Source organism: Camelina sativa, chromosome 13, assembly GCF_030686135.1.
Source record: "Camelina sativa cultivar CO46 ecotype springtype chromosome 13, ASM3068613v1".
NCBI classification, from domain to species: Eukaryota; Viridiplantae; Streptophyta; class Magnoliopsida; order Brassicales; family Brassicaceae; genus Camelina; species Camelina sativa.
The window spans coordinates 17033480-17049152 of NC_141892.1; the positions used below are offsets into that span (position 1 = coordinate 17033480).

At 38.7% G+C, this 15673-nt stretch overlaps 2 protein-coding genes and 1 pseudogene across 2 annotated transcripts; 2 read left to right on the forward strand and 1 right to left on the reverse strand.

The window, feature by feature from the left end:
- Positions 1 to 10947: 10947 nt before the first annotated feature.
- On the reverse strand, positions 10948 to 12489 carry LOC147929653 (tRNA nucleotidyltransferase cca2-like). Its single transcript, XM_087480933.1, has one exon. It carries the CDS (start codon positions 12487 to 12489, stop codon positions 10948 to 10950), a length of 1542 nt encoding a protein of 513 aa, XP_087337059.1.
- Positions 12490 to 12956: 467 nt separating this feature from the next.
- Positions 12957 to 15634, forward strand: LOC147929654 (uncharacterized; annotated as a pseudogene).
- On the forward strand, positions 13821 to 14501 carry LOC147929655 (frataxin, mitochondrial-like). Its single transcript, XM_087482328.1, has 4 exons — positions 13821 to 14042; positions 14122 to 14194; positions 14303 to 14350; positions 14448 to 14501. Exons 1-4 carry the CDS (start codon positions 13825 to 13827, stop codon positions 14499 to 14501), a joined length of 393 nt encoding a protein of 130 aa, XP_087338454.1. The 5' UTR covers positions 13821 to 13824.
- Positions 15635 to 15673: the final 39 nt, after the last annotated feature.

Consider the following 15673-nt stretch of genomic DNA (forward strand, 5'->3'; position numbering starts at 1 on the left):
CTTATCAAATGGCCATGATATTTTGGTTCCCAGAGCCTGGCCAATCGAGTTGACAATTTGTGTAGGCCTCCATAGAGATGCATTTTTATCTGATACAAAGATGACAAGTATAGCTGCCGCATCAGGACCAATAGGCATACAACCAATCTTGTAACTTGGTTGAAGAGAGCATAGTTCTCCCTCAGCAACAACAAAATCTTCATCTAAATACAAATCAAGTATCTGACACCTTAGTCATTCTTTGCTCTTATCAGTGGTGTTCGAATATGCACCATCATCCTGTAGACCAATTAGTCTGTGCAATGTCTTATTCAAGACGATCATGAAGACTATGGTTATGCGGCTCCAAGTTGTAATGCCTATGTTGATAGGATCTGCCCAATCTAGTTTCATTCCAGGTTGACTAAGTACTGATAATATTGTGATAGTACAGGAAGCGGTACACTCTATGACGAGAAAGAAGGGTACTAAAGGTTGGATGTTACTCAAGCTGGATCTTGAAAATGCATATGATAGGGTCAAATGGGATTTCCTTGAGGACACACTACGGGCAGCACAGTTACCGGATGCGTGGGTGGGGTGGATTATGAAGTGTGTGACAGGCCCCTCAATGAGTGTGTTGTTGAATGGGGAAAGGACAGAGGAATTCCAACCTTCTTGCAGTCTTCGTCAGGGAGACCCTCTCTCCCCGTACCTGTTTGTGCTTTGTCTAGAGAGACTTTGTCATCATATAGATCGGTCTTTTGGTTTGAAGGAGTGGAAACCAATTATCCTATCAAGAGGGGGTCCTAAAATTTCTCATTTGTGCTTTGCAGATGACTTAATTTTATTTGTTGAAGCCTCCATAGCACAAATACGAGTCAATAGAAGGGTGTTGGAGACCTTTTTTGTGGCGTCGGGACAGAAGGAAAGCTTGGAGAAATCTAAAATCTATTTCTCGGCAAATGTTAGTCGTGAACTAGGAGCTCAGATAAGTGCAGAAAGTGGTATCCAGCGCACCATTGATCTTAGAAAGTACTTAGGCATGCATGTACTTCATAAAAGGATAAACAAGAACACTTATGGGAGTGTTGTGGAGCGGGTGTTGACAAAACTATCCGGGTGGAAAGGCAAAGTTTTAAGCTTAGCAGGTCGCATAACGCTGACTAAGTCTGTTCTTAATTCGATTCTTGTTCACTCGATGAGTACCATTCTATTGTCAAAGTCCACTCTGAAACTGTTGGATAAACATTCGAGAGGTTTTCTTTGGGGTAGCACTGTGGAGAAAAAGAGACAACATCTTGTGTCCTGGAAAAAATTCTGTTTACCAAAGATGGTTGGCGGGTTGGGAATAAAATCACCAGTTATGATGAATAAGGCTTTGATTGCAAAAGTCGGGTGGAGGGAGATTCATAGTTAAGTCTACTTACTCCTTTTTAAATCGAATGCAGGATCCTACTTTGAATATGAAATGCTTCTATGGGAGGTTATGGAAGGCGGTGATCCCAGAGAGAGTTAGAGTGTTCTTATGGTTGACTTGTAATCAGGTAGTTTTGACCAATGCTGAAAGATTCAGACGCCATTTGAGTGACTCTGGACTATGTCAAGTGTGCAAGAGTGGGGAGGAAACAATTCTCCATGTCTTGAGGGACTGTCCTACGATGTCGGATTTATGGAATAGGATTGTGGCACATGAGAAACTTGATCTGTTTTTTCGTCAAACGCTGTTGGAGTGGATTTACACAAACTTGGGGATCACAGAACTGCGGCTTGATGTATCTTGGGCTATTCTCTTTGGGATGGCAGTGTGGTGGGGTTGGAAATGGAGATGTGGAAATGTCTTTGGAACGAACCGGAAGTGTAGGGGATAGCAGGTACAGTTTGTCAAAGATATTGCTAATGAGGTGTCTCGAGCTCACGTCTTGGCGGATACGAAGAGTGGAGATGGTGAAAGGGTGGTGAGACAGATTGCATGGTCTCTGCCTCCGGAGAACTGTGTGAAACTGAACACTGATGGTGCTTCTCGGGGAAATCCTGGGTTGGCTACAGCGGTAGGTGTATTACGGGACAAGGAGGGGACCTGGATTTACGGTTTCGTGTTGAATATAGGAGTTTGTTCTGCTCTTATGGCGGAATTATGGGGTATTTACTATGGCCTGGTTATCGCTTGGGAGAGAAGGATAACTCACTTGGAGGTAGAGGTTGATTCTGGGATGGTGGTTGGTTTTCTTAAGAAATGGATTCCTGATACTCATCCCTTGTCGTTCCTAGCACGGTTATGCTATGGCTTACTTTCAAAGGACTAGACAGTCCAACTTTCACAGGTGTATCAAGAAGCAAATCGTCTTGCAGACGGCTTGGCTACTTATGCATAGTCTCAACCGTTAGGTTTGCAGTTGTTAGAGGTGTGTCCCTCTTGTGTTATTTCCTTCTGTACTGAGGATGCTAATGGGGTTTCATTCCCGCGTAGGATTCATGTGTAATTTGTTTCTTTTACTTTCAATAAAATAAGGAGGCTTGCTTCCTGTTTCACACCAAAAAAAAAGTAAAAGAACTCGATAATATATAAAAGCTAAAACAGTTTTCAGTTTCACAACCATTTTGTTGCAGAGTTGAGAGTACTCCTCAGTGCCTTGTTTGCTCTAAAAATTTGCCTCCTCAGTCCTGACGTCATCTGATATCTCTTCTTCTTGATAATATATTGTGTTACTTCAGGCTTTCTTTGATGGGATTTTGGCGAGAAATGCCATAAAACTCAAAAAATTCTTCAAAAATGCCACTTTTGGTTTTTTCTTCTGGAAAATGCCAGTTTGGGAATTGTTGGTAGGTGCGATTTGACGAAATTGTCCGTCGTTTATTTTGTGACGATCGTCGTCTTGCACGCGAGAGAATTTATAGGAGAAATGAAATTTAATGGGTTAGAGGCATTAATGCCGATGGGACAGCCCTTAATGGCAGCGGCGGTAGGTCCTTTAGTTTTTTATGGGCTAAAAAAAGAGATAGTTGTAGTTAATGAAGTATAATGGATCTCTAAAAATAAAGAGATCTGGTAAAAGACATTGACGAAGAGAAGGAGGAGTAGGTGGTGGTCGGAGAAGCTGAGGTATGTCTTCAAATTTAATATGGTTTCATAAAATGAAACATGTATATTCATATTGCATTTATTTGGGTCTGCGGTGAAGGAATGTGTTAGGTGGGAGAACAATGTTGTTATGAGTCTTAAATGTGTTAAATGTTGATGCAGATGGCCGGGAGAGTGTGTCTGCTTGTTGGGGAGTGGACATGTACTGATATGGGGATCTGGAAGTTTGTTGTCCGTCAGGGTCAAATGGCAAGATTTTTGTCTACCGAAAGAGAGACAACATTTGCAACAGTGAAGGGTCAGATAGTAGAGCTGTTGGGGGTCAATCTAGAGGAAAGCAATGTATACTGAAGCTTCTGGCACCCAGGAGAAACAGTTGCCTTCACACAAGGTAAAATGCCCCCAGTTTCAGTAGGAAGTGAAGTTGAGTTTGAGCAGTTTAAAGCGAAGAATGCAGAGGGTGGGGGCCTGTATTTGTACGATCAACAAAAGGGAGTTCATTGCAGATGCAGAAGGACATATGAAGTTGTCTATCAAGGAAGAGAACAATGTGGACATTGTTACTGATGATGTAGATGGCACAATGTCGATTATGTGTGGACAAAGGTCAAGAGGGAATATGGTGTCTACAGGGAGTGATGATGTTTTCTCTATCGATTGTAGACATAATGGTGAGTTGAAATGGTCTATCGCCAACTGAAATGGGAAACCCGTCTGGAGAAGCAAACCATAGAGAAGAGGGGGAGGTTGGATCTGATGGGGAAGATATTGATGATGAGAAAGATATTAATTGGATTCAATTGTAGCTAATTTAAAGGGACTAGCAGGTTAGGCGTGTTTAAGTTCTGTAGCCTTTTAAAGCACTTGTTTAGATAAAGCAAGGACATTAAATTGTTATAATGAGGTAAAGTCAGTCCACTCTTCTAACCTTTGTTTAAAAGATAAAATATAATAGCGAACAAAAGACAAAGTACATAACTGTAACAAAAGGACCGAAAGAAAAAAAAAGAAGAGGGCCAACATAAGGTAGACATAATAAGTTCAATTCTTTAGCGAGACAACAAACTCTTGGTAGACATCAACAACGTAGGACATACGTAGTTGGTCCACCATTTCTTGTGTTAGTCCTTACGGCGTGATTTTTTGCAAATGGAGCTCGATATACTTTACGCCCAGTGGACCACAATCGTCGGTCCTGTCATTCTGGTAAACATTCTCCAGTCTTTCATAGCTTAACACGTTTGATAGACAAAGATGGGGTGGACATGTACCTTAAATACAAACTGTTGTCCACTAAGGGATCTCAGATAAGAGAAGGGACTGTTTCGTTGGGAGACTTGCAATACGAAGATGGCTGGACATTAGCAGTCTCTGAGACATCGGCCGACCTGCAATGGGGAGAACATAAATACTGTTTAATTCACAAACATGTTCGGGTAGACAAAGATTGGTTGGACATGTACCTTGAATTCGGACTGTTGTCTATTAAGATTGGGTGGACATGTACCTTGAACAGAAATACTGTTTAATTCACAAACATGTTCGGGTAGACAAAGATTGGATGGACATGTACCTTGAATTCGGACTGTTGTATATTAATAGTTCCCTTACGTTTGCAGCTGCCTCTAAGACCTCCGCCGACCTGCAATGGGGAGAAGGTTTTCTGGTCTTAGGACAGAACATAAATACAGTGTAATGGACAAAAAGTTTGGGTAGACATATACATTGTATAGGGATTATGGTCTATCAATGGATCAACACAGCCAGCAGGGTCTGGATAGTAGACTAATTTGATGGACATAAAATACATTTCAAAATATAGTCTACCTAAAAGATACCAAGCAAAACCAGTATAGATGGACATCAAAGAAATTCATGTCTTTCAGAACGGTTTTCAACGTAACGAACACCAAAAACCAGGAAAAGCATAAGAAAAGGAAGAGTGGTTGGACAACAGAGTTACCTGCGTCCGGCGGCGGTGGACATTGCTCCCTTACTAAGATCGGCATCTGGTAAGTCAGTGTCACCTCTGAAAAGAAAGAAACGAATGGTAAACACAACAGAACCACAAAATAAAAAGATGTAGGGCAATTTGAGACGATTTCATACCTAGCCTCGGGGTTCTCAACATCGGAACAAGTCTCCGAGGCTTCCCCTGTGGCGGTCGCAAGAGGCAGAGGGGGAGGATTAGCCCATAAAAGGGTCTGGAAGATGAAATTCATGAGTTTGATGTTGTGAAATTAACGGTTTCCGATGAAGGAGCTCTCGGCAGATTCCAATCGGACGGCGGCTCCTGAAATAGGAACGAAGGTGAAAAGTCGGAACAGTCATGAACTAGATGGGAAGAGAAATGAAATTTTTGAGAAAGAGAAATTGAACTAGATGGTTCAATGAATCGCCGGAAATAGTTCAATAAATCACCAGAAAGACGTGTTCCCTGATGCTCTTAATTAACTCGTTCTACTCACTTTATGTCATTTCATCACAATTTTGTTTTTTTAAAAAAAACCCCAAATGCTTCCATTTTTGAGCGAGTGTAAATCAAGGGTAAAAATGTTTTTTAGCAAACACATTGTGGCATGCGAAAAAACAATCTGTATAAAATGGCATAGGAGAGAAAGTTGTGTACTGTTTATGGCACAATGGACACATTTCTCTTCTTTGATTCACTTTTATATATTAAAAATATCATTTTGTCTACTAATTCTTGTGTGGTATGTATGAACAAAATTTTACTTTTTGGACAAAGTTAATTGGAGTTTTGGTAAATATAGTTTCTAGTATAAAATTCGGTGAGTCTGAGTTTTGGTAATAATTTTTTTGTAGCTACGTCAAGTTATATTTTAGTTCACAAGTTTAAGCTTTGTGTGTGGTATTATATGATTTATTTTTAAAAATACCAAATTTTGAGAAATTCTCAGTTTTAAGTAACCTCATAGATTTAAAGATTACAAAACAGGGCGAGCTACACTACAAGAAAACCTGCATTTTGGGACTACAGTTTGTGACTACTTATTCAGTCGCAAAATATAGCGACGTTTTTGAGACTTATTTGCGACGACTAAGCGACTATAAAAAAATTGGAGGGTAAAACGTCGCTTATTAACGACGGAACATAAACGTCATAAAAGGGTCTCAAATAAGCGACTACATTAGGACTATTTTGCGTCGAAAACAAATTCGTCTCATAATGGTCACAATTTTGCGACTACTCTGTGACCAACTCTATGGTCGGTAAGGATGGTCGCAAAAACGTCGCATATTGAGGACTTATTTGCATCCACATTTTTTACCCCTAACAAGTAACAAAGTAGTCACAAATTGTGACTATATTGTGACATATATCTGAAGACTTTGCAACTAACACCTGATTTAGCTACTCTTTTAAGACAGTTTAGCCATTCTCTCTATTTTTTATTTTGAAATTTCACATTTGAGATTCATCTACGTGTTTAGGTTGAAGTTTATGCTTTGTTTTGATCACCTTATCAATAATAACTTTCTCAAAGTATTAAATTTTAATGACTATAAACTAAGCATCCATAAGTTCAAAATTTATCCTAAGTGTTACATGTTCTTTTATAAGAATGTGTTCCAATGAAGAAAAATCACAAACTAAGTAATGTAAACATTGTTTAACTAAATTTTACTATTACAAATATTTCATACTACTACTATGAGTTCTCCTTAGTGTTTTATATTGTTCATAATGTGTAGAATTCAAGATTTTTAGTTTGTGACTTTAATAAGGTAGTCTTAAAATAGTCACATATTGCGACTATTTTGCCACGATGTTACGACTGAAGACATTTGTCACTCGTTTGCTACTACTTTGAGACTTCTTTTGCGACTATATTGTGACGAATATCTGAAGACTTTGCGACTAACACCTGATTTAGCTACTCTTTTAAGACAGTTTAGCCACTCTCTCTATTTTTTATTTTGAAATTTCACATTTGAGATTCATCTACATGTTTAGGTTGAAGTTTATGCTTTGTTTTGATCACCTTATCAATAATAACTTTCTCAAAGTATTAAATTTCAATGACTATAAACTAAGCATCCATAAGTTCAAAATTTATCCTAAGTGTTACATGTTCTTTTATAAGAATGTGTTCCAATGAAGAAAAATCACAACCTAAGTAATGTAAACATTGTTTAACTAAATTTTACTATTACAAATACTTCATACTACTACTATGAGTTCTCCTTAGTGTTTTATATTGTTCATAATGTGTAGAATTCAAGATTTTTAGTTTGTGACTTTAATAAGGTAGTCTTAAAATAGTCACATATTGCGACTATTTTGCAACGATGTTACGACTGAAGACTTTCGTCACTCGTTTGCTACTATTTTGAGACTTCTTTTGCGACTATATTGTGACGAATATCTGAAGACTTTGACACAAAAGAGTAACAATTTGAGACAACTTTGCACCTAGTTTCTTACGGTATTTTGGCGGTTTATGTTCCCACCACAAATTTACTGAAATTTGAGAACCAGTTGGTTTCGCTTTTTTTTTCCCCAAAGTCAATTAATCTGCGATTCATTTGCGACTACTTAGCGACTCAATTTCGTTAATAACTAAGCAAACACTTAAACGATATTTCTTTTCTTCACTCTCACAAACACTTAACATCGATATTTCTTTTTCTTCGTCTTCCCTCTAGGGTTTACTCTCACAAACATCTATCAGTTCTCTCTCAAACAAATCGGAGAAATCTATCATCTTTCTCGATCTAATGCCTCCTAAGGGTAAGATTTCTTCCAGAGGTCGCGGTGCCAGAACAGCCACCGGTGTCTGAATCTTCACTGCTAACCCTAGATCCTCTTCTCATTCGTCGAACCCTTCTGAACCGACACACTCTACGACTCAGTCTGGAAGCCATTCACATCAGAGCCGTCCTTCACAATTTCCGCCGACTACAAATCCAACGCCGATAAGGAGTCCATCGCCGACTACAGATCCACCGTCGAGAAGAATTCCACCGTCGAGGACAAATCCAGAGTCGAGTACACCTCCACCTCCACCGCGGAGGGTACTTACCCTGCCTCGGATTCCTCAACAAGTGCCTCTACCTGTTCCTCATCCTCAACCTCAACCGGAGCATGTTCCGGAGGAAGCTAATGGCGAAGAAGAAGAAAATAAAGAGCAGCAAAACCCTAATCCAAATGTCGATTACTACCAACAACTGTTGGATGGTTTGCTAGCTCTTCCAGGCCGAGAACATCTACCACTCCTGTCTTAGCATCCTATCCCTGGAGTCGAAACGTTATGGTATAAACACTCTCTCCTTTTGTAAGTTTAGTTTAAATTGTCTTTGCTTTAAGTCTAAACCGCTTTAAGTGTCTATAAGTGTATGTCAAATTTCAAACTCGGTTTTGCAAAAAATAGAAACTGAAACCATGAATGTGTTCACTAGTTTGCAGTAATAGTTTGCGGTTCACTAATTGGTTGTTATTTGATATTCAACAATAGTTTCAATAGGTTATTGGTTCATATTTTCAAGTAGACTTACTTAGTTAATGTAACAGGTTTAACCGGCACAAAGGAAAGCTTTCTCGAGTCATTGCTGGAATCTTAAGGAGAAAGTTTGATGGGCCTTACTACAGTTGGAAGGTTACTCCACAACGCATTCAAGAGCGATACTTCAGGACATTTGCGGTAAGTCAAATTATATTTTTGACAATGCTTTAAACACTTAACTATATATATATATATGAATTGGTCAATTTGCTAACTAAACTGTTTTGTGTTATTGTAGCGGAAGTATAATTGGGATATCGGGATTACTGAGCTCGTTAAAGAAGGTTTCTTGAAGATAGCAAAGAACATGATGAAAGGCATTTTCAGTCAAGTTAGGAGGAGTGGTGTACAACCACCATGGATTGGTGATAAATTATGGCCTATCATGTGTGAATATTGGAACACCCTGATGTCATTGAGAGGAGTGAGAATGCTTCACATTGCAGAAACTCGGACCGTGGAGGCCTTGGAGTGCACAAACACTTAGCTGGTCAGAAATCATATGTACAAATTCATCAAGAAATGGTAACACTACTCTTTCCATCCACTTCACCTCAAAGTGTTTCTAAAATTTTCATCATTTAATGTGTTTCACTATCATTGTAGGAGGAAGAGCTGGGGCGTCCTGTATCACTGGTCGAAGTGTTTCTTAAAACACACACTCGGCCCAATGGATCATTTGTGGATCAAAAAGCCAAACAAGTTGCTGAGACCTATGAGAAGACCATAGAAGAGAGACAAACTGAAACGGACGATGATGGTCCAGATGGTTCAGAGAGTTCAACACATCGAACTCTTTCCTTGAAGAAAGAAATGAAATCTTCCTTCAGGTAATTCGTTTATGTCTTTTGTGTGTGATTTTTCTTTGTTAATTTTGGTTTCTTAATGTGAATGATGATTGATGTTGATTCTTAGATTAACAGTATCCTGGTTTTCTTAAAATTGTTTAACTCACTATGCTTAGGAACCTAGAATATTTGATGTTGATTCTGCATTTGGTTTTCTGGTTTGTGCTGATTACCGAATGTTTATCTTTTGGTTTAGTGTACTCAAACAGATACCAAAGGTAACCCATTTGGCCTTGGATCACTTGCTGAGACACTAAGGAAAGGAAAAAGGAAAGAGAGTTATGCGAGCTCTTCTGCAGCAACTCTTGCGGAGCTTCAAGATCAACTTCGGCGCAAGATATCTGAACATGAGTCTGAGAATGCACGACGTGATCAGGAACACCGAGAGTCTCAAGCTGTGATCAACAAGCTTGTCCTCTTCATCTCTGAAAAAATTCCTGAATACTCAGAATTTACGGTTTCTACTCCTGCAGCCTTCCAACCAGCTACGGCGCTTACAACCACTGCACAACCCATCGATGGAGGCACCACACCAGCCTCCAGTCCAGCTGCACAACCCACCGATGGAAGCACAACACCAGATGCCAATTCCCCTACCTCTAATACTTCTTCCAACTAAACTTCTAATTCCCCTTTTCTCTATGTATGAACTTGCTTTTGAATACTGTTTCTTGGATGTTTAGGATGATCTTTTTGTTTAGGATGATAAGTTTGCTTGTGTGGTACTTTAAATCATCATTCCTTTTGATTATTAGCATTTGAAATTCCGAAATTAATCAGATTTAGGATTGCTAAAACGTATTTGTGACTAAACCAATTAAAAAAATGTGATTATTTAGTGACTAAACCAATTCAAATAATGTGACTATTTAGTGACTAAACCAATTCAAATAATGTGACTATTTAGTGACTAAACCAATTCAAATAATGTTACTATTTTGTGACTAAACCAATTCAAATAATGTGACTATTTTGTGACTTAACCAATTCACAAAGTAGTGGCACAATAGTTACTAAACACGAACTCCTTAGCGACTACAAAAACAGAGTCTTAACATAGTCGCAAATAATAAACGACTAATTTGCGACTCAACTGCTACTAAACTAAAAACAGACTTTGCAACCTTTTGGGACTAATAGGTCGTCCTTAATCAGTCGCTAAACCCAGACTCTACCGTTAATCCCAAAACGGTCGTAAATATAGGACTGTTATATATAGTCACAAAATTGTCCCTAAGTAGACTTCGTTGCGGTTTAGTCGGAAATGTACAACTACCAACTCTAGTCACAGTTTTGTCGCAAATATACGACTATATAAAAGAGTCTGTAATCAGTTGCAAATAAGCGACCATGTTGCGACCAACATATTTTGCGACCGTTTTTTTTTTGCGACCATCAGGAAGAGTCGCGAAGGAGTCGCAAAACCCTTATTTACGACTAAAGAGCGACTATAGTAGGAGTGGCAAATGACCTGTTTTCTTGTAGTGCTACCAGATTCTACATTCTAAATTCACTGTGTTCTTTGTTTTTTTCCTTTGGTTTCTCTCATCCAATCTTTGCATTCATCTGCTGAGCCACTAGGATAAGCTAGTTGCCATGTAAGCACATTCTGTTGCCATTTACGGATGATGGATCCTCCCGTAAGATTTGCGAATTGCATGATCTCTCTGCCATTCACCAGTGGCTTTACGTCCCAAATTTTATCAAGACCCATTTCACAAATGGTTTCCTCAACTGTTAGATAAAGTTGATGCGTCTTGTCAAGTTTGAAGTCCACTTGCCCGATTTCTTGATCTTCATTCATACCATCAATCGTACACAACAACAAAGACGTTAAGAGTGCAACACGCCACAGGTCTTTGATTTCTCTAAGAATAAAACCTGTGAGTACTCTTAGTCTTGAAGCTACTGGGACCTCTGGATCAAGAACATCAGTATCTGAATCAAGTTGTATAACATCATTCTTCGACTGAAGGGGACGAATCAACGGTATCAATCTCTCTGCGTTGCAGTGTATATTCAGAACTTTCTCAGCGTCAATGGTCTTCCGCTTCATGGAGAGTTTGAAGATTTGGTTAACAACAGGAATGAGCTTCCCCTTCTCGTCTTTGTAATCTGTTTTCCTAAAAGGTAGAAATAAAGCAGCATATAGAGCAAGTCTTCTTTCTTCACCGCTGAACTTACTTATCCCAAGTGTTTGGATGAGACACCACATAGCCTCCAAGTAGGCTTTACACAGTCGTCCCTCTGATGGTGTAGGCTCCAAGGAAAAGACAACACTAAAAAGTTTCAAATCACAAAGACAAGTAACCGCTGAAACTGGTCCGTTCCCGGATATCATCGCATCAATTTCAGTCCCTATCCGCTCCCTGCTTATCTTTCCTCCAAGAGCTAGCTTTACTTCCTCACTTGAAGCAGCTTCTTTAAGTTCTTCATCTAGCGTAAAACCAAACCTAGCACTAAACCGAATTCCTCTAAGAACTCGCGAAGGATCATCAAGAAACGTAACTTTCGCAGACAAAGGTGTAACAATTTTCCCGAATTTAAGATCCTCGATGCCTCTTTTTGTAAGATCTTCAACCAAACCAGTATTGATGTTATAGAACAAACTATTTATGGTTAGGTCTCTCCTATAAGCATCTTCTTCAGCGGTGCCAAACTTCATCACCGTAGGAATACGACTAGTTTCTGTATAGTCTTCACTTCTCAAATTAACAAAATCAATCCATTGGTCATAAAGCCGCATCCTTGCTGTTTCCAAGTGTTTGGATTGGTCAGGCTTCTTTTCAATAATAATAACTCCTTGTACTTGTTCTTCTATAGAAGATAGATACTCCTTGACCTTGTCAAGAAACGCACTTCCCAACATATTATCAATAGCTATGTCAATATCATTACTCTCTTTCCCTAGAAGCTTATCCCGCACCCAACCACCGGCGACACGAAGCCGTGTGTTGAGGTTGCAATAGCTAAGAGTACCGAGAAGCCGGTCGAATATTTTCCTCTCTATCTCAGTCAGATCAATCTTCTCCTTCACTTGGACGGTCGTCATCATCGAGAATTAGTAATTAACAAACACAAGCTTTTAAATTCTCCAAGATATTTCTTTTATAGAGAATCAGAGATGCAAGCTTTCATGTACACAAACCTATATTTTATGCGCATCTTAAACAAGTCACAACTATAGATATTTCATATTTCCTTTATTTTGTATTTGTAATTTTAATAGGAAATTATAATAAAAATAGAAAACTATAACATCAACAAAAAAATTATAGAAACAATAATAATTACCCCTAGAAAATATGTAAAGCGCTTAACTAGAAAATCCCACAAATTACAGGATATCGCATTTGAGTTAAAGTCGTTACGGCTAGCTAGGAATTACCTTGTTAATCGTTAATTAACCCTAGTTTCATTACTTTGTGTCTTAGTCGTAGATAATTTTGTTAGGAAAGATTATAACAAACAAGAAGTTCCCTTGAGTCGGAGTCTAATTAGTATTACTGTATTAGAGATATGACATCTCGTCTCGGCAATCTCCGGCTTTACAAGTTTGATGTGCCTTCTATACTTTGACGTCGGAGTTATATTAGTAAGTCGAGATGGACAATGGGGTTGTCGATTTCGATTGACGCGATATATCGGACAAAGAGAAGAGATTCAAAGGCTCGCTTGTCTCATTCATTTGTAGACTTACTTGGTCGTTTATTCTTCAGGGAAGAGAAAGATTCTAATATAACTAATCAGATCTTCACTTACTTAGTCTCCAATTTCTCTTTCGAGGATATTGATTTCGTACCTCCCGCGTGTCCCGTCCTTGTGTTCCACTTCCATATCAGAGAATTGCATCAGAAAGATCCTGCTCCTAAGATTGATATCATGGAAGCTGCTATGAATGTGTTAAGACTCGCAGCAGACACTACGTTGTTGATGTCTACTTAAAAAGCAGTCGTTAAATTTAGCGACTGCATTGCGATTGTTTTGTTACTGAATGGCCACTAAAATAAAACAGTCGTCTAGTAGACGCTAATTCGAGACTGATGCATAATGATGCAGTTTAGTCGCCAATTTGCGACTAATTTTGAGACCAATTTGACAGTCGCCAAACATTGCGACTAAGCAGCTACTCATTAGCGACTAATATATTTAATTTGGGCCTTAAACCAAATTTGGGCCGTACAAAACGGCGAAAACCCAAATCGATCTCATCCTCATCCCCGAGATACCATAATCCCTCATTTCTCTTCATCCGCCGAGAAAACCCTAGATCTCAATTGCTCTCAATCGAGAAAACCCTAAATCTTCATCTCCGTCCTTGTATCAATCGAATAAACCCTAAACCCATTATTAGGCCCAAATCGACAGAATTTAGACAGAAGCAGCCATGGCTACAACTTCAAGGTTTCTACGGAAATTGCCGAGGTTTCTCAAGCTTTCTCCAACCCTTCTCCGTAGCAATGGCGTAAGGTATTCAAGCAATTTGGTTCAGGATTCCTTAGAACCGTTGGAATCCTTCTGGCGAATAGGATCTCGAATCCGCAATGATTCTTTAACTAGAAGAAGTTTCTCCTCTTCTCAAGGTCCTACTTCTGTCGATTACAAGTACTTTAATCCTCATTTGTTGTTATCTGATTTCATTAATTTCATGAAAATTTTGAAACAAACGAGAAGAAGAAAACAGTTCGGTTTTGCAGGAGGATGAGTTTCACAAATTAGCCAACTTCACTATAAATGACCTTCTTGCGAAAATTGAGGTATTTAAATAAAGCTGGAGCCTTTTTTTAATTATCTCTTGGGTTCCTTGTGTTACTTAAGATTGCAGTAGCTTATACTATGTTGATACTTACATGATTCATGTTCAGGATTATGGTGATGATGTTCAGATTGATGGTTTCGACATTGACTATGGGGTAAAAGATAAACTCTTTTTAAGTCTTTAAGATCTGGTTCCTAGTTTTGATATCCATTTGTGCTTATTAAGTTAGTTCTTTTGATGTTTCCCAACAGAACGAAGTTCTCACCCTTAAGCTTGGATTGTTAGGCACATATGTGGAATTTTGATGTCTGCTTGTTGCCTGCTTGTTGCTAACTTTAGATGTCTAAATGGAATTTCGCTGCTGATGTTCAAAGTTAGGTTCCTTCACTATCCCTCCTTCCCTCATGTTTATGAAAACTTTTGTAATATTTGTGACTTGTACTCTTGGATGTTTTTTGGAACTTATGTTGGATGTAAAATTAAACTCATGTCTTTGTTTGATTTCATGTTTGTTATGTTTTAGTTATAGTTTTCATAATCAGTTTTGGTATTACAAAATCAAATAATTCATTTTTACCAGAATTTTTTTAAAAACATGATAATTAAACAGTCACCGAAACGTACACAAAACAGTAACCAAAACAGTCGCAAATGAGTAACCAGATCGATCGCTAAAGCGTTGCAATTCAGTCGCTAAATTTAGCGACTATTTGGCGATGGAAGAACGACCACAATTTTCAGTCGTCAATTAGTAGCTCCGTGTCGACTGTTTAGCGACTGATTATTTTAGCGACGCACTATTTACCGACTACGTATGTCAGTTGCCAATCAGTCGTTACTAAGTAGTTTGCGACTGTATAGTGATTGTTTTTGTTGTTGGCGATTCCATGTTTTCTTGTAGTGAGACACTATGTTGGATGTAGAGGAAGATGTCATTTGAGATACATTTGTGCGGTCAATAGCTCCAATCGTAGATTGTTACTGAGTTAAAGAATTGTGCTTTCTTTGTGATAAAAGGGTATCTTAGAGAAAAGAGATTGTTTTTACAAAACAGTGTGCAATCACATATTCCATGCTACTTGCATGTCAAGTCACTTGTTGCATACTCCTCAGTGTCCTGCCTTGTTTGCTCCGCGAACTTGCTACCAATCGACATTGGATCAAGATTCAAGACTTAATTTTACTATGTTAAGTGTTGACTGAAGTTTTATAAGGTCAAGAATATGTCATGAAACTCTACTAAGACAATAAGTGATGGTAATAAATGAGACATAGATACAGAGATGGAATTGTCATAGATGGTGTGACAGGTCATACAAGGATATTAGACAAAACTTATACAGAGGCTGATACGTTACATGTTACAGATGTTGGTGGAGCTGACACAAAGGAGGAAGTATTAGTTGATACAAGTGTTGGTACATCAGACCTTAAGTAGCACTTGGTGGTCGTTCTGACACAATGATTGATACAAAGC

What these genes read in the sequence shown, in the direction of transcription:
- LOC147929653 (XM_087480933.1), bottom strand. Translation starts at nt 12,489, where the DNA reads ATGACGACCGTCCAAGTGAAGGAGAAGATTGATCTGACTGAGATAGAG.
- LOC147929655 (XM_087482328.1), top strand. Translation starts at nt 13,825, where the DNA reads ATGGCTACAACTTCAAGGTTTCTACGGAAATTGCCGAGGTTTCTCAAG. An exon ending in CCTACTTCTGTCGATTACAA is followed by an intron (nt 14,043 to 14,121) that starts GTACTTTAATCC and finishes AGAAGAAAACAG; the next exon opens with TTCGGTTTTGCAGGAGGATG. An exon ending in GTTTCGACATTGACTATGGG is followed by an intron (nt 14,351 to 14,447) that starts GTAAAAGATAAA and finishes GTTTCCCAACAG; the next exon opens with AACGAAGTTCTCACCCTTAA.